Source organism: Oryzias latipes, chromosome 6 (genome assembly GCF_002234675.1).
Source record: "Oryzias latipes chromosome 6, ASM223467v1".
Classification (NCBI taxonomy): domain Eukaryota; kingdom Metazoa; phylum Chordata; class Actinopteri; order Beloniformes; family Adrianichthyidae; genus Oryzias; species Oryzias latipes.
In genome coordinates, this window is record NC_019864.2 from 18,087,115 (window position 1) to 18,105,467 (window position 18,353).

At 36.9% G+C, this 18,353-nt stretch overlaps 1 protein-coding gene across 1 annotated transcript; it reads right to left on the bottom strand.

Annotated features, from left to right (window-relative positions):
* Nucleotides 1-117: 117 nt before the first annotated feature.
* LOC101171574 (peroxisomal membrane protein 11A) lies at nucleotides 118-2,809 on the bottom strand. The gene is made up of 3 exons (XM_023955831.1): nucleotides 2,500-2,809; nucleotides 2,270-2,385; nucleotides 118-1,242 (listed from the first exon to the last, which is right to left on the bottom strand). The coding sequence occupies exons 1-3, from the start codon at nucleotides 2,553-2,555 to the stop codon at nucleotides 674-676; spliced, it is 741 nt and encodes a 246-aa protein (XP_023811599.1). The 5' UTR covers nucleotides 2,556-2,809; the 3' UTR covers nucleotides 118-673.
* Nucleotides 2,810-18,353: the final 15,544 nt, after the last annotated feature.

Below are 18,353 nucleotides of genomic sequence, written 5' to 3' on the forward strand. Positions count from 1 at the left end.
TTTCTAAGAGTTTGTCACAGTGAAATAAAATGAAAACTCCTTGATTCGGTGTTGTGTCCACCAGAGGGCAGCGTCTCTCTTTCTGAACAGATGTAAACAGGAACTGGACATACAAAATGACTGAAAACATTTGAGGTCATTTATTCAATTCATTGTGTCTGGAAGCTTTAAGAATCCAACTTCAAGTTGAAAAAAGTTCACTTCCCTTAAACGAGAGATTCAAAAACATTTCTTGCATCTTTGATCTGAAATACAAGGATATGCATCCTTTTAGTTAAGGTCCAACGTTTCCTAAGTGTTGTTTATCCAGCCTAACCTAAGTAAGGAACATTTTCCTTTTCACATGGAGCTGGAAAGCAGCTTCTTCCAAGCACAAACCTTTAGCAGCATCTTATTACATCAATGCAAACAAAGATGAGAAGATTCCTGTGTGACGACCACCACCCCAAAGCTGTTCAGGCGCAGAAACAAAAACCAGCATCAATAAACATGCCTTTTTATTTGGCAATATCTATGAAGCCAATATGGTGAAGGAATAAAAAAAAATCTACCATTGAATCAAGTAAATTAGTAAAGTTATACAAAATTACATCATTTTGTTTCAAAAATATATTGTGTTAAGAACTTTTATTTTGAAATCTAGGTTTTTGAGTTGTTGTGAGTGTAGTTCTTATCAGGGTTTGATCCTTAAACTGGGTTGCGCCAGTGTTGCGATCCCTATCAGGGAGGATATAAAGCCACAAAATCCAACCACCCCCGCGTTGAACTTATAAATACCTAGCTTGTCTAAGGGAATGAAGAGATCACAGATGTTTTTCACGGTGTCCAAGGCAACCGTGGGATGTGATCTTAGAGTTTCCAAAAGCACAAAAACAAAAGCATCCAGCTGTGGAATGATAACCTCAGCGGTCTCTGTGCTCTCATTCAGATGGCGCTCTATCTTCTGTTTAAAGTGTGCGTCTTTTCTTCTCTGGACCATCAGCTGGAGGATGACATACACGTCCCTGATCAGATTCATCGTCAACGAGTAAAAATAGCAGCGAGAGGCGTTTAGGTTCCAGCGATCTTTGTCGATGCTGCGGAGGAGACCAACGCTTCTGGCCCAGACCAAGTTGTCACAGATAAAGTAGAGCGTGCGGTTGATGTTGGCCGCAGTGAGGCACAGGCACAGCACTCTGTCAGAGAGCTGGATGCTTCGCTTTGCAGCCTCAATGGAATTTACTGCATTTCCCAGCCTGAACACTGACAAAAAAACAAAGAAATGTGTCAAAGCGGGAACCTTTTCAATACCAACTTCCTAGCAACAGTCCACACTCATTAACAAAACTCCATTAAGCAACAGAAAACCTGCGGGTGAGCTTATCTAGCCTGGCCCTCTGACAGAAGTCAAAGTCTTCACCTTTGAGTCATTTAATAAGTCATGGCTTCATTTTAATAATGCTAGAGCGGATTTTATTTTTTAAATCAATCATTTCTATCTAGAAATACATATTTCAAAAGTCTTTTTTTTTTCAGACAAAACAGCTTTTCTGCATTTATATTCAGTTTAAAACACTAGTTTGGTGAATTGAACATTTTCTAACCAAATCAAATGCTATTGGGCACAAATTTAAAAAATAATTGGATATCTTATAGAGTTGTGTTTAATTAGAAATTGAATTGACTGTTAAAGTTGTAAAGTCAAATCAAATCAGTAGTTTGACAGGGACATCCTGCCCTAAAAAAACTACCATAAGACATGTCTCTGTATTTAAAAATATGAAAGCCTGAAGATGAACAGGTCCGTCTGTCCAAGCGTGAAGGAAGCAAGACTCCTGATTGCAGCTCTGACCCCAAAGGAAAGCCCGTTCAGTGATGCAGGCTTTGCCTCTAAAAGCTCCAACTGCGACTGCATTGACGGGGACTAGACCTTTATTGACTCGCTGCTTCAAGGCATCTCTCTGCCCTTCAATAAGTCAGGCTCATCACAAGCCAGTCTCTGCAAAAAATAGTCATTCATGCCAACACTGCAGATGATTGAACTTCACCCAAGTGAAATATTAAGCCTGGAGCTAATCTATAATTTGTCAAGGTAGGTTTTAGTGAAATGGAATACAAAAGAGATTAAACACGAGGAATGTCCATCAACACAGCAACAAAGGATGTGGAGCTGATGCGAAGAATCCTGAACACTTGTGTGCGTCATAAGGTTTTACAGAATGTGGAGTTGTTATTCATCAGTGGTACAAACACCTACCTTAAAATACAAGAAGTCACTTTATATACTCACATTTTCGACCAGCGCTCATGTTCTTCTCCAAACTTTTAAGTTTGTCCACCAAGTCTCTTCTCTCAGAGTTGTTGCGAAGCAAATACACAGTCAGTGCGCATGCGTACTGGGTTGCCCTGCAATCCCGACAAATAGCCTAAAACAATCGCAGACTAGCGCAAATTTCTGAAATTGTTGCCATGAAAAATAAAACTTATAATAAAATAAATAGTGAAGTTTAGATAGCTCACCTGAATATGCGGTCTCTTCCTTGGCTTTGGCTTGTTAGTTTTATCACGGCGTCCATGGCTAACCCACCACACAAGCTGTTCCACTTACTAGCTAATACTGTGAAGTTTCTCCCAGGTAGAAAAAAAGGAGCATGAAGTTCTTTAATTTCTGCTTTAAATCAATAAAAACTATTATTTAAATTTCAAAGATTGTTGTAAACAAAAAGCAAAAGAGGGTTATGTAAATGTCAAAACTTTTCATCGGCACGAGCCTCCTGGACTTACGTCTAATTCATGACAGGCAGCTGATTCAAATGTCCTTGTTTCACTACGGACAGTTTAGGAGGCGGAACAAATTGTTTTTCTTTTCATTTTGGGCTCATACGAATGAAGGAGAAAAAAGTTACTCTAATATTATGAAATATTGTTACAAAAACATTATTATTAGTAGTAGTAAAATATTAATTTTATTTATTAAAATAACAATAATAGTATTTTAATAGTTATTAAAAAAAGAAAAAAACAGTAAAAGTGGAAAAATGATAAGCACAGAGCCTGCTTTCAATATATTTATAAGCCAGATAAATTATCAAAATGTTATATAGCATAAAAATGAAATATTGATTAACAACTTGAAAGAGATGTTAAGAAAAATTGAGACAGAAGTCATCTTTTTTTTACATATGAAATTAAATCACTTAATCACTAAACAATAAAAATAAACAAAAATATTAACATTTAGTTATGTTTTATAATTCTATTTATTTTATATCCTAACTAGCAGCAATGCAAATTTGTCTTCAATCTCAAACACATTATACAATGAAGGAACTCCTTTGGGAGTTTTCAATAATATAAGCGTGAAAGGGTGGGGATCTGGGAATTGTAGTTTTTATTTATTTAAAAGTAATTGAAAGAAGTGATGGCTGGAAAACATCTTTTCCACTAGTAGACAGAAGAATATTTTATATCTTTATATATATATAAAATTCTCTAACAGTTATAATTTGTTTAAAATGGTTTCTTTCTTAATCAAACTGCATACATTTCTAAGAAATCATCAAAAATTGCTGGATTAAATGCAGAGAAAATTAAAAAAATGTCAGGAGGAGTGAAAGGTTGCTGTATGGTGGTGTAGTGGCTATCACTCTCACCTTCAGAGCAAGGAGGTTTAAATCCCAACTGGGTCCCTTCTGTATCGAGTGTGCATGTTCTCCTCATGTATGTGCTGGTTTAGGCACTCCAGCTTCTTCCCACACTTCAAAAACATGCTTCGTGTGTTAACTAAATTGTCCCTGTTGGTGGACTGGAAAACTGGTTAGGCTCCAGCAACCCATTACCTTTACCAGTAGAAAGAAGGCTTAGAAAGTGCATGGATGAAGGAGTAAAATGGAAAAAAGAGTGGAAACATGGAAAAGCCAATGCAGTGACCCTGCAAGCCATTTGGATGTACAAAACAAAATTCCCTTTTAGAACTGTTGTAAAGCTTTATGTCAGTACAAATTAACTGGATATCAAAGCGAGTTTTGTAAACACATTTAATTAGACGGCATGAGGTGGTGTCAAAACCCAAAAGTGATGCACCATTGAGTGGACATTCGCCTGAGAAATGGTTGTAAGTTTTTGAATTTGTCTACTTTATAACAGGAGGTGACCTCTACTTGGGGACGTGGTCTTGATTAATGCAGTCGCGTGTGAGACAGGAACGGCAAAAACATGGAAAGGGGTTTGAAGGGGTTACTTTTCAGTAAAGGGAAAAGAGCAACTCTGCAGCTTTAGGTAATAGTGAGTGATCTCTGACATTCAAGAATTCCTCCTTTAATAACTTACTTGTCATTTATATATGACATGATACATAAGAACATCCAAAAGGAATAAAATACTTAAGTCATGTCCATGAACTTGTGGGAATTTTTTTTTCCCAGTATTTCTGCACTAGCGCATTTTTCATTTACATATTATTTTTTGGTGTTTTATATTAAAATGAGAGTATTTCACTTACTCAAAAATACATTTCTTGTGTGTGATAATATACAACAAAAATCACATTTGTCCTATCATAATATAGTAAAAAAAAATGCCTTAATTTTTGATCCTTAAATTCTTTAAGATTGGCTGACAAATAACTGCTTTTGCTTCCTTCTGCAGTAATTATTAACCTGCCGTTTTCCATACGTGTGGTCGTGTAGGTGGGCTGTTGGGTCATAATCTCCTCATCCCATTTTGTGCAAGTAAGTGAAAGTATGTAAGGAGTGTAGGCTGCGTATTCAGTACCTCCTCAAATTGTCGCCTGTAGAAAATAAACACAGATGGAGCACTTAGAGCTCCCACTTTGAGTCCCTGCACTTCTGCTGGACCTGCCACAGAGTTGGTTGTGAACAAAATGATCTAGCAGCAAGTCTCACCGGTCTAATCCTGGATGAAATCAGCCCCATGAGCTTTTAACTAATTATACTAGACTGCCGGTTGTTGTTAGTCCACCCTATGGACTGAGGTAGAAATGTTTCACACACAAAAGCGTGTTTTTTTGCTCGCACAGGAAGTAATGTGCGGCGGCAGATAAGGAGCGATTCTTTGATATCTTGTTCTTTTGTTGTAATTTTACAGTGAAGGTTTTCATTTTGTTTGTTTTCAGTGATTTATGCAGAGTGCCAGGAGGAGGTTAGTTTCATTATTAAGTTAAGATTTTGATCTATTAATGAAAACCTTAGCTGATTGAATTTTTTTCTGTACCATTAGATAAGATCCAATGTTTGTGCCCAGTCTGAAAGCCTTTAGCTATATTAAGTTAACATGGATGAGCTTTGTAGGCCTAAAAATGCGATCTAACAGCCTATTCTAAAACCCTGCTAAAAGAATGGCCTTTAGAGGCTGTTCATGCAATCAACAATAACCAGACATTAAAAAGAAGAAGTTCTCTCAAGATAACTGCCAAAAAAGATAATAGATAAACAAAACAAAAACAAAAACCCAAGGACAAATGAAGAAAACACATATTTAAAGTTACAAAAGACAGAAGTGAGGCAGTTGCAAAGAAATACTCATGTTTTTCTTGGGCTTCATTGGAAAAACATAACAGTTTGTGTCAACATTACAACAAATCCTCAGATGTGGTTCATTAAAGAAGAGTTACTGGCTTCCGAAGGAACGAAACAAATACAAATCACTAAACACACAACAGACTTGAAAAAAAACTTTGAAAAAACACACAGAGACATCATGTTTTAGTAAATGCAAGACGTCAAGCTCCAAACTGCACAAGAATGAATGGATAAACCCCTCATTTTGTTATTATCTTCAAATCTAATGTATTGATTTGATTATGCATCCAAAATGATGAAAAACAACAAGTACACTAAAAATGTTAGATGATTTTTGGAACTCAATCTTTGTGGCGTTAACCTCTGACAGATGATGTCCTTCTTAAATATTTTAATATGTAACAACCACATACAATGACTTATTCACATAGCAAAGGCATTAAATATTAGTCTTTTCTCATCCATTGCTACACAAAAATACCCATGTATCAAGAAAAACACATTTTTACCCATAATACATTTCTGCCAGCTCCCTTAAGCAAATTAATTTGAAGTATCGGTCAATAATTTGCTGTGAATTTGATCAGTGTGTTTGTGCAATAACCACATTTTTATTGATTTATTGTTAAAAGTCATAAAGATATGCATCATGGAAATCATACTTTACACACTCTATGCTTTACTTTCCTTGACCTTTAACCTTTGCTGATAAAGGACAAGTTGGTGGACAAGTTTCACAAATGCAAACCTATTATGCGTAAAAACTGACATTTTATTGTTGTCTGAAAAAGGAAATGAACCTTTTGACAATATTTCTGTTACACATACAGAAATAATAGAAGATTTCTTGTTTTCATAGAGGCATATATGAAAAACCAGCCAAATAAACAAAAATAACTGCCACCTCCCACATGCTCAATGGTTAACATTTAGTCAGACCACAGAATGTTTTTCATGCCAATTGGGATCTGGCTTTTGTTTTGTGGTTTTGGAGAAACTTATTTTTCGTTTGATTTAAGTTAAAATGGTTATTACAGCTAATAAAGAGTAAGTCTTCTGATGATGTGATAAAACCTGCCAGACAGAGCTTAAATTGTCTGCTTAACTTCTTTGCCGAAGTTTACAATTCTCAATTAAGCAACATTAAATCTGAAAATAACTTGGTTCCGATTGTCTCTCCATTTAAAAAAATAACAAAAATCATGTTTGTTTTTCTCAGCAAGAAAAAAAAAGTCCAAGTTTAGTTCCACATAAATTGGGCTGTAATTTAGATTACCTCATTATTATTCCATGAACTTTAAAGTCATGTGGGCTGAAAATTACAGAGCAAGAGGTGGTAAAAATTCATAATTCATTTGACACATTTGACAATCCACCCACAAGGGAAGGAGCTTCATTGTTATTGCTGCACATTTTTGCACCACTTGCAGTATAGATTTATTTTAATTAATATAATGATTATATATTAACCCTATGGACCTAATTGAAAGGAAAACAGAAGAATCTATGGTTCGTTGCACAGTTTAGACATAAATGTCTTGAAAAGTAATTTTTTTGTTGTTTTCTGAATAAATTAATAGTTCATACTATTTATTAAATTAATTGTTTTGTTTTTTAATAAACTGAGCTCCTGCTAAAAAGAATAGCACCAAATATCCAGGTTTGTCTTGAGTATTTAAGCATGAAACCAAGCATTTATTTTGACTTGTGTGGGCTATGGAAGATCATTTTCTTCTGTTTTGTGATGGAAAATGAAATGCAAAGTAAGAATAGCACAGATGGTAATATATTTATGGGGATAAGCAGATCAGCATGAAAGTCATGCACAAAGTAAAGACTAACTGCTACATAGCAAGCATGGCTGCAAGCAGGGAGGCAAAATAATTCAGAGAATAAAAGGGGGTTCTGGGAAGAACTCCATTCTAAAGGTGAAATGAATTTTTCAGCGTCAAACCATCTGCTCTGATATTAATTCATTTATTTATTTATTTTGTGCACAATTTCTTGTTGATTTAGTCAAATTTGGCATGCCTAATCCCCTTTTTGGGATCTATAGGAACTATTTTCATCTCGAATGAACTCGAGCTGAATTTTGCAAAGCAAGTCTGCATCATGTATGTCAGAAAGATTTAGGCATTAGGGAACATGTGAAATGGCAACATCTGAGGCAGTTAAGTGGGGAGAACAGAGTTGGCAGCCGACCAGGATCAGCACCTGCCTCCACAGGCCAGCATCCGACTAAACCTTACAGTTACCGTGTTTCAGGGATCTACAACAACATCAGCGATGCACAACAGTACACAACGGAAATGAATCAAAATCGCATATTGCTCATAAAAAAGATGCCACGTGTTTAGATCCGACCTCTGGTGTATCATTACATAGTGAGATTTTAACCAGGGAATAATTCATATTGAATTTTGACAATAATGGCTTTACAGTCAATAATAATATTGCTATAAAAACTCGGTAAAATATAATTGGTTTATTTCTCTTGCAAACATGTTCATACAGAAACAATCTTTAATTTTGCATGCATCAATTATTGTAATAGAAAGGTGAACGACTGGCATGCACTGGCTTTTTCAATGTAAAGCCATGGAAAGTCCTCCATTTTTCTGTTTGTTTAACCCAAAATATTAAAATATTTAAAGCTAATCTTTGAATATGCATTAGAACTGATAGCTAAGTCAAGCTTGGAATTTGGAATTGATATTGGAATTTTGATAAAACCAGAATGATATGTGAAATGAGTAAAACTTTGTTTCATGGCTGAATAAACAAATCTGTTTGCTGGCTGTACTGTGTGATTCTAATGGATAGATGTCACTTTCCGTAACCACCATTTTATGACTTTTGAAATTAGGTAAGAAGGGATTTTTGTTATGTTAATTTCTACCAATTTTTAGTAACTAATTGCTATTCTGTTAACTCCCAAATTTGTATATATTTTTTGGAAATACATTGTATTGATCTTAAAAGTGTGATAGAAGGATTTAAAAGTAAAGCATGAATAGTCAGTCAGTAGTCTTTGGATGTTGGGCTCTGGGATGGTGACATCTTGCATGTTTGTGATGACCTCAGACCAAGTGAAGAGACCCCAAAGCTCAGGCGCTGATAGTGGTTCAGGCCAGAACGCGCCAAATCGAAAAGCCCGGAGGGGTGGAGGTGGGCCGGTAAAATGTCTGGAATGCGGATAAACAATCTTCAATTAATGTAACAGGGAAGAAAGTGATTGTGATTTGCTGTGAATAATGAAACTTGAATGAAATGTGTCCTTTAAATGTTTTTTGTGTTTTTTTGACATGTTCTTTTATCTTGAATCTCAAATCCCATGAATCATACATAGGAAAATTAGGCTTGAAATTGCATTTCTGAATTGTTGTGAATCAGCAGCAGACAAAACATTAAGAAAAAGCTTGTAGGTGTGACGTAGAACGACGTAGGCTCCCTGCTCTGCTCCATTTTAATGCATCCACTTGCAGACAAATAGATCCGTACACGTCTTAGTTTTCCTTGTCTGAGCTGGAATCTGGATCAAAACTGTACGGCTGGATAGCTCGAATATTTCAGTTTTGCTTCACCGGTACTGTAAGGTTGGGGTTTTGAGGGGCTGTAAACTTGCAGGAGAGCACGTAAGGAAAGGGTTGAAAAGGGTTGATGGGAAGTTGTAGCAAGCGGAAGCGGACCAAGAGTCCTGCCCACAACTCATTGGTCGATTTCTATCAAATGAACTCCTGCTGCTCTGCAGAAACTATGTTCTAGAAAAAGGGGGTCTAACTCATTTTCACTGAGGGCCACATCAGCATAGTGGTTGTCCTCAAAGGGCCAGATATAACTTATACATGTAACTAAATGTAATGAAAAATAGATGCAACTACGGTACTCCTAAATGTTAAAAAACTCATTATATATTTATTTATTATAACTTTTTAAAGTGACAATTACAGTTGCATAGAAAACATATGTTTGCTTGTTACTCTAACATAAATCCTTTTAAATTTTGACCGCTTATTAAAACCCACATAACTCCATTAATGAAGGATCAAACTGTCTAATTGAATTCAGGAAAATAACATACAAATGAGCTAGAAAGAGCATGCATTACTTGTGTTGCATTTTACAAAAAAAGGTTGCACACAGCCTTGCATCCAACTGATGGTTTGATGACAACTATTTGTCTGCATGCACACATAAGACCTGCAAACATTGAATAATTACAACTGCAGCTACTGATAAATAATATGTAATCAACCAAACAAAAATTTTCTTTTAATAAAAACATTTATGCTCTTGCGAGCCACATAAAATAACATGGCGGGCCACATTTGGCCCCTGGGCATTGAGTTACACATGTGTCCTAGAACATGACAAAGGTTTTTTGATTTTGGCAAAAAATTGCATATTCATAATAAAAAGACCACTAGAAATGCTTTTACAAATAGAGGAAAAGATTATTGGAGTGAGACTGTAATATAAGGGAGCCAAACAAAAAATGAACCCCTGCACTTTCACTTTAGTCTGATTAAAAGTCTGTTTTCTTTTGCCATTTTCTGCACATTTTGGAGAGGAAATTTAATGTGAATTGATTTCCTGCTCTGGATTGGACGAATGGCGTTAAACAAGTCCGGGGAATTAGTGGGAGTCTTTGCAAAAGGCCGTCATTTTGTGTTTTTACTGCGCTTTGTATTGCCAGCCTTCTGACCTTTCAGTGTGGTGATGAATGCAGAGACCTTCAAACACAGAACTCATTTTGTGAAAACACATGAGATCAGAAAGACAAACCACAGCAAAGTCGGGACTAACTGAAAGGTGTTCAGCTGTGAAAGAAAACTTTTCAGAAATATGAAAGCATCATAATAAATTTACTAATCAGTGTACATCAATTTGATCTTTTAAGCTTTTTCAAATATGCATAAAAATTGTCGTGAATCAGCTTTTTTCAATCTGTCTGTGATTGAAATGAATTGTAAATTAGTCATGAAATGACGATTTATCGTATTTCGGGCAGATACTCGCTGCAGTGTTTTACAGGTAAATACTCTAGGGCGGTTCAGTTAATTAACTCACCTGCTCAGCGTCCTATTTAAGCCAGGTGCGCAGTTGTTCATTCTTTCTTACCTTCAGAGCTCATTCTTCGCCCCACCCTCCTCCCCGGCTTCCACCTGTGGGCTCCGTAAAGGGGGGTTTTGTTACCCGAAAAGTTTTATGGAAATGTTATGGAATTTTATGGAAGTTTTATGGAATTGAACGGAGCCTTATGCCAAAACGAAAATATGTGAATGCCAACTTAAAGAATGTGGAAAAATGTCAAATAAATATTTCTTACTGCAAGAGTTGTCTGACTGAAAACGCATCCTTTAATAAAGCCACTGTCCCTGGACATTCTTCTCACTTTTTTAAAGTCTCAAAAGGGAAACTGTCAAAAGAAAATGTTATGCATCTCAGATGTTCAGATTTTATGCGTAAAAAAAAAAAAAAAATACAAATTTTATTGAACTTCCTGTTTTACTTGTAGATTTCTTTCTATTAAGAATTTTGCCCAGGTTTTTTGATTCCTCAATGGAAAATTTTATTAAAGTTTTATAAGTTAAGATAGTTCTCATTAGCTGCTTCTTTAGCTAAGCTCACACCGTGCTCAGCGAAGCGGGTTCAAGTGGCCACTTCCAATATAAAGCCTGTGTAATGCACGCTTCAGACTTCCCAATTAAAACTCTCACGTTTGAGCATAACCACACAAATTTTTACGACCATTTTCTGTTTTTAGTATAAAACATGTGACTATTATATGCATGTTGGAAGTTAAACCAGTTAAACTTTGACCAATCAGGGACTCAGGATTTGGAACACAAAACCCAATTTTCAAGCTATAGTCACAAAACCTTAGATTCTTTTTGCAAAAGCAAATTTTCACCTCAAAACAGTCCAAAACAGCTCAAACCTGAACTTTGTTGTGAAAATGAGCCCTAAGTCAGTGAAAATTAAAAGGAACATTGAACAGTCACCAAACAATACATAGAAAAATAAAAAACAATGCTCAGGACATGCAGCTGGAGAAATAAAAGTTTATTGTTGACTGTGGGCTAAATGCATGCTGCAGAAAACCTGTGCATCTAGGGCTTGTATAACAACAAAAACAGGTAGCACTTGTAAAAACGAACAAGCGTTTGTCACTTGGGTACAAGTAAAAATAAAGTACAAAAATATACAAATACCTGCATTATCCAGCCAAAACATGATGTCCGTGCACTGGGTCAGGCCACAGGACTTCATGCACATCACAAGCCAGATTTTGTCTGGCCAGACAACAGGGTAAAAAACCCCTGACATGGCGTATCCAGGCTTGGCATGCCTCCACACCTATGTCACCACAGGCAAGTTCCATGGCTTGCCAGAGATTTGCCCTGGTGTAAAGTTGGCGTTCATACCTTCCACCGCCATGGGGAGAAGAATTCCTCAATAGGGTTTAGGAAAGGGGAGAACGGTGGAAGGCAGAAGATTGATAAAACCTTGGTTCATATTGAATCACTCTCTAACCTGGAGTGCTCTGTGATCATCCTGCTGGCCTAACAGAGGATCTTCCATGTGATTGAGGAAAATGAGGAGCTGGTGAGTGTTGTTAGGCCCCAGGTTGGCATGGTGGTGGATGGCAGCACATACTGTGGCACTGCCCAGGAACACCAACAATGGCCCAATGGCCAGTCACATTATGGCCTCTCCTCTCCTTTTGGTGAGATTAAATCCAGCTTCATCAATGTAGATGTATTCATGGGGTCTTTCCATTGCATCCAGTTGCAAAACCCTCTGTAGAAATATATATGGTTTTGTGAGAGATACAGAAAGAGGGATTTTTGCCACTACAGTTAATCACTACTTAAAGTAATCAACAATGTATGGATAAACTATATTCCAACCTGTTCATACTGGAATCTTTTCTCTTCGACTCTGTGACGAAGTACCGTCACAGGTTGCAGGACAGCGCTTGAACACCAGCCTCAATTGCCTGTTAGTCTCTTTTCTATAAGCCCAGTAGCAGTTTATGGTTTTCACAGGATATATACACACCCAGGCAAACAAATCATTCACATTTTACCACAGCTTAATAGTCCAATTCTGTTTAATTCTAAGGGTGCACTCTTGGTTTGAAATAGAATCTCACTCACATCTAAGTTACCTTCACAAACAGCCAAACCAGACCATTGTACACAACAGCATACAGATTACAGTTACAGGAAAAAGGAAGTGACTTCATATGTCAAAATATATATATATATTTTTTTTGCTTTATTTCCCTTTCTGACTGATTGATTTTGTTTCAAATGTATTCTATATTTAATTTGTTAAAAATTATATCTGTAATTTTGGGGTCATGTTTAAGAATCCTCCTGGTTGCAAAGCAGGAATTTCTTTCAAAGAAGTGTGTGGTTAATTGGCCTGTGGGAGGGGCTAAGCCTTTATAAGGGGTGAACTTTTCCCAGTTGAGAGAAAGCAGTCTTGGTGTTAGTAGTGGCAACAGGCTCTCCCAGAATCACTTGTATTCTTTCTTTGATTTTTATTTTTTGAAAAATAAAATCCAATTGTTTGATCTTTGGAGTCTGCTTGCTCAGTCATCTTATTTCCAAGTGTTTTATTTTTTTCACTGCTAAGAAGAATCACGTCACACGTGGCGTCAGAAGTGAGACAAGATGGCCAGTCGTGGAGGTAAACACTGCAAAATGGAGGAGTGAACTTTGTACCCAGGAGAAACTGGTGGAAGGAGATCTACAAGCCACTCCACACCAGGGTGAGACCTCCGAATCTGTGCCACCCAATTCATCTTCTTCATCGTCGGAGGGAGAGGGGCGCCTAAAGCCCAAATCTGTCTCATCAGGTCCCGTGAGACTTCACAACACAACAGGTAGGCACGTTTTGTAAATCAGTGACACCTAGTGGTCAGAGTACCACATCCCCCTTGAACTAAAAATATGCACTGCACTTCTATGTACCCTTAAATGAACAAAACTCTTTGAAAATTGTTTATACTTTTAAGCAACATTAGTGCAAAATACAGAACTTTAACTATGACAAATATTAAACTATCTTGCATATAGAGAACTTGTTTTGGTTTAACGACCCGTCCTGACTTTGTGTCATCCAGGCGGTTGGTCATTTGACAAAGTGTCTTTCACCTTGCTTTCAGATTCAGCAGATGTTGACTGAGAATTTGTCGGTTCCTTATTGCTGGGCTCAGGTTGCTGAACTTCTTCTGTGCTCTTGACTTTGCTGTCAGAATGTCTCTCTCTTAGATGACGCCTGTTCCATCTTAATGTTTGTCCTTCCATTGTTGTGATGTGATAATGTATGTTTGCATCTGCTGGTTGGGCAACTGTTGCTGGTTTCCAGGTGTCATTTTCTTGCTGGTAAGTAATGGGTGTACCTGCAGCTAGTGGGGTAAGAGGTTTGGCACATTTGTTAAAGAATGCCTGACGCTGCAGACAGACTTCTCTCTTGACACGCACATTTGCTGAGAGGAAACCTGTGGCTTTAGCTGCTCAGGTGTGTTTGGGAGTATTGAACATAATCTGTGGCTCATGAGTAGCTGTGCTGGTGAGTAAAGGTTGTAAACTGGGGTATTTCTCTATTCAAGCAAACTTGGATATGAATCTTTTCCTTCATCTCTTTCTGTATGGACGGTCTTTTCTGCAAGTCCATTGCTCTGTGGATAGTGTGGGATGGTCGTGTTTCTGCAAAATGATTGAACTCTTTTGATCTGTAGCATGGTCTGTTGTCACTTATGACGATCTGGGGAATTCCGTGTCTTGCCATTGCTGCTTTGAGTCTGGCAATCACAGCTGCAGAGGTATAACTGTAAAGTCTTTCCAACAAAAAATACCTGCCTAGGTACCGGCACTCCAAGGACTTGTGATCTGATTTTACAGTGACTTTTCTGACATAGATGGAGTCATGAAAGCGCTTGCAGCCGAAAAAGCACTGCATACAAGTTTTTCAATCGGCACATAGTTTTGTTCTGTCTTGTTGAGGGATTTTGACGCATAGGTTTGCAACTGGTTTGCCATGTTAGCATCTACTTGGAGACGTAACTCTTTTTGGGGGTCAAGATAAGCTCGAACTGGACCTGGCTCCTGTGTTATCAGGTCTTTCATTTGCCGTCATCATTTGTCCGCCTCATACAGTTAAGCCTATAAATGCAAACGCCAGGCAGAAAATTGGATTCATTGTTTCTTCTTTAAAACTATACTTTTCAATTTTAAACAGGTCTACTTAGCTGCGTTGGCCTCAGTAAAAACAAGGTCGTCCATCATGTTGAGTTCACATCAGTGTCTGTCACGTAAATCTTCTTTGCCACACCGTGGATCTCTGGTGTTTGTTTATTTTCCCAGCTGTACAGCAGAAAAGCTCCTCTCGTGTGATGGGGCTGTGTCAGGAGGTGTCGCAGAGTGCCGGCACGGATCATTCACACGCAAATTTACATGTCACAGAGTGCATCGTCCTGGCATCCTCACATTACCCTGTTGGTTGGGGTGAAAAACAAAGTTCAGGGGAATCCCATGGATTTTATCTGTGTGGTTCTGACAGACATATGAGCACATATGATCAGTTTGAAAAACTTCACAGCGCTTTCTACATGATACCTGTCACAACAGAGATGTTGAAGTGGAGAAAATCTTTACTAAGATGTTTTAGGGCAGCTTTAGGTCTCCACTGATATGTGAAGCTCTTGAAATCTTGCGTTTTCTGTCAAACATACGGATGTTTTTGTGTGTAGTATCTCGACTGATGGCAGGAATGATAAAGAATTCAGTCAGTATTCATGCAGCCCCTCTTCTTAAAGTAAATCACAGAAGTTGACATCAAAGTCCCCTTAGGATTTTACTAGGAAATGATAAAAAAAAACATTTTCTGATGTTTTTTATAGAAATGTATTGCTGGATAGTTTTTCTCTGAAATACCCTTCCTTCAAACCTTTAACATTTCAGATATTGAGTTCTGTCAATGGATTCTCTGATAATGATGTAGCTCTGTAATATGTCAAGGTGGCTTCTCTGAAGAAACGCCTGGACTAAATCACTGTGCTGCAAGAAAGCAAAGCCCTTTTTCCGAATTATTACAGCCTTTATCTTTATCAACCTTTCTTTTGTTCTGTTTTTATCATTTTCCCACAGGGATAAACTCTGGAATTGCAAGTTTTTAAATCTTTCTCTAACTTGTTCTTTCCATCATTATGTTAAAACACAAGTTAGAACACTTGTTCTTATAATCCTGCTGCCTCCTGATGTTTTTATTTTTATTTTTTCATTGCTTTTACATACTTTTCTTGGGACTGGAATCCCTGTCAATCGTAACACATCAATTTGGTCCACTAGTTTATAGGTTTTGTCTAGACAGAAAAGTGTAGAAAAATGTAAGAATGGTGTTTGTGAGAACCTAAAATGTGTTTAAATCAACACAAGTCACTTAATCTGTTACATGTATGTTGGTATTTACATTAAACTACAGAAAACACAACCAGTAACATATCAACCCATTGAAGGGTTTCTTTATAAAAAAAAATGTTGAAATGACATTTGCCTCCGTGCTGCAAAGCCTAGATAATAATAATAACCTGGCCTTCATCAAATTGATCTGTGCAACATAAAAGAGGTGAAAACAAAAAGAAAGCTGCATTTATTTCTACTCCATCCTATGCTCGGGCTTAGTCATTCTCATGCAATGGAAAACCTTCAAACGTCACCGTACTACAGAGAGACACATTAACAAACGCATGCAAGCGGTAAAATATAATCATGATTGAGGTCAGACTGGAGACTAAATCATCCCGTGGGCTGCTTTTATTTTTGTTCTATTACACATTTCATTTCTACTTTTTTATTATTGAATGCATTTGTTTTAATTTCAGTATACTGGATTTTATTGACAAAGTAGCAGCTTTGGTTTGACCACAAGTGGCTTCGGTGAAGGCTGGTTAGGAAAATGAACGTCTGTTGAGAAGACAGATGCTGAATTCAAGCGCTTCTTGATGAGGCAGTTAAGCTGTAATAATACATTAATTTTTGCAAATAGCACTCAAAATTAAGTTAAAACTAAACATGTCGAAAAAAAATTATGTTGAATGTGTTTTGTAATGTTTTATGTTAGAAGTAAATCCCAAATAGGGAATAATAACATGTTTCTCCTGATTTGAGCTTTACGAGAACTTTAAATCAGTTGGGTCAGACTTAAGCTGAAAATACAGTAAAGAAAAACTGTACTCTCCTTGGGAATTCAATGCCCAGAACCAGCCATAAATGTGTACTTTAGTGTCCCTCAGAGTTACAGAAGGACAATGCTTTTGTTAGAGTGGAAGTTATTTGAATTTATTTCAGCTTAAAATATCCTGAAGAGGTCTTTGTTACTGTAAATCTATGTTGAGCATCTGTTGATGTGCAGCAGCACAATAGCAATGGCACACAAGGTTGTGTTTTCAAATGGATTTACTTCAGCATTTATCTTCAAGAGATTTTAAAATGGAAAGGCATCTATGCTTTTAAGACTTCCGGTCACAAACCATTTCTATCATTTTGTGAAATTTCAGGACTTCATTTATTTACTGAGGTCATGAGAGAGGGGAAATTGAGGCTTGCCGTCTCCCTTCCTCAAGATGTCACATCATTGGTTGGTTATTAGCGACTTATACATTTGTGTCTTTTTAGATTTCAAAATCCAAGTTCGATTCAGACAAGGATGCCTTCTTGTCTGAACTTTTAAATTTTAGATAAAGAAAATGGGTAAATGATAGATAAACATAAATATTTGGTTTGGAAACCAAAAAAAGCCATTTTCTTTTTTTTAAAGTTCATTTTCAGTGAAGTAGCTTCTCTAAAATAACCTCCTTTTTGGTGAAAATTCTGTTCAGCTCTGTTTGATGAATAAATCTTTAATTGATTTATTGTCCTCATAACTTCCTGTCAGCTCCACTAAACTGGAGCCTTTTCCATGCAACGCAAGTCCACCATGATAGAACGTGATTAAAATTCATTGTCAGCTGTTGGGTCTGTCAGCATGGCCAGTCAAGCAGAAGCAAATTTTCAAACCAATCTTCCTGCGACAGGAGCTCATGTCTTACAATGAATTTGTCTGAAAGTGTCAGTAAGCGCTCAGATTCATTTCAGGAGGATCTGCCCGCCTTCGTGACCTTGTCATTTGCTTTAGAATAACTCGAGAGCTCCAGGTCACTGATGAGCATCTATCTCAAGGATGTGCCTTTCATCATGTCCATTTTTCCCAGTTCAGTGAGCACTGCTGAGAGGAAAGCGTTGGACTTTTGGTCACAGCATCACAGGGAGATTTTTCTGTTAAAAATTTTTTTTAAATCTAAATCGGCTCTTAAAATTTCAACTTGCAAAGACTTTTTATTTTATTGGGAGTGTTTTGTCACTCAAGGAAAGTATATTTTTTAAAACATTTCCAACTTTTCAAATAGACTGTCAATAAAAAAATATATCATCAGAAGAGTACCGTTCTTAAAGAAAACTGAACTAGATCAATTGCATTTCCTGCAGAGATATGCTTGTTTGCATAATTTTGGCTGAAGATCGTTGCTTTTTTTTTTTGCTTAAATAACAAAATTGTAAACAAAATAATCTGAATTTTTATTTAAGAAAAAAGATTGAATACGTACATTCTTTTTGGCCTAAAACTTTGCACAAGTTATTGTAGCTATAAGTTTGAAGTTGCAGAATAGCCTTCCCAATGTAACACAGCAAATGTGTTAGAATGCAGTCAGAACAGTTAAAAGTTGTAAAAGAAAAAAAGTTTTCTGCAAGATATTTTTTAAAAAATTTCCAGATATTTGAG

Excerpts from the sequence above, each read along its gene's own strand:
- LOC101171574 (XM_023955831.1), bottom strand. The coding sequence starts at position 2,555 with ATGGACGCCGTGATAAAACTAACAAGCCAAAGCCAAGGAAGAGACCGC. Across the intron at positions 2,386-2,499 it reads GGAAGAGACCGCATATTCAG|GGCAACCCAGTACGCATGCG; the intron begins GTGAGCTATCTA and ends TCGGGATTGCAG. Across the intron at positions 1,243-2,269 it reads CATGAGCGCTGGTCGAAAAT|TGTTCAGGCTGGGAAATGCA; the intron begins GTGAGTATATAA and ends TTTTTTTGTCAG.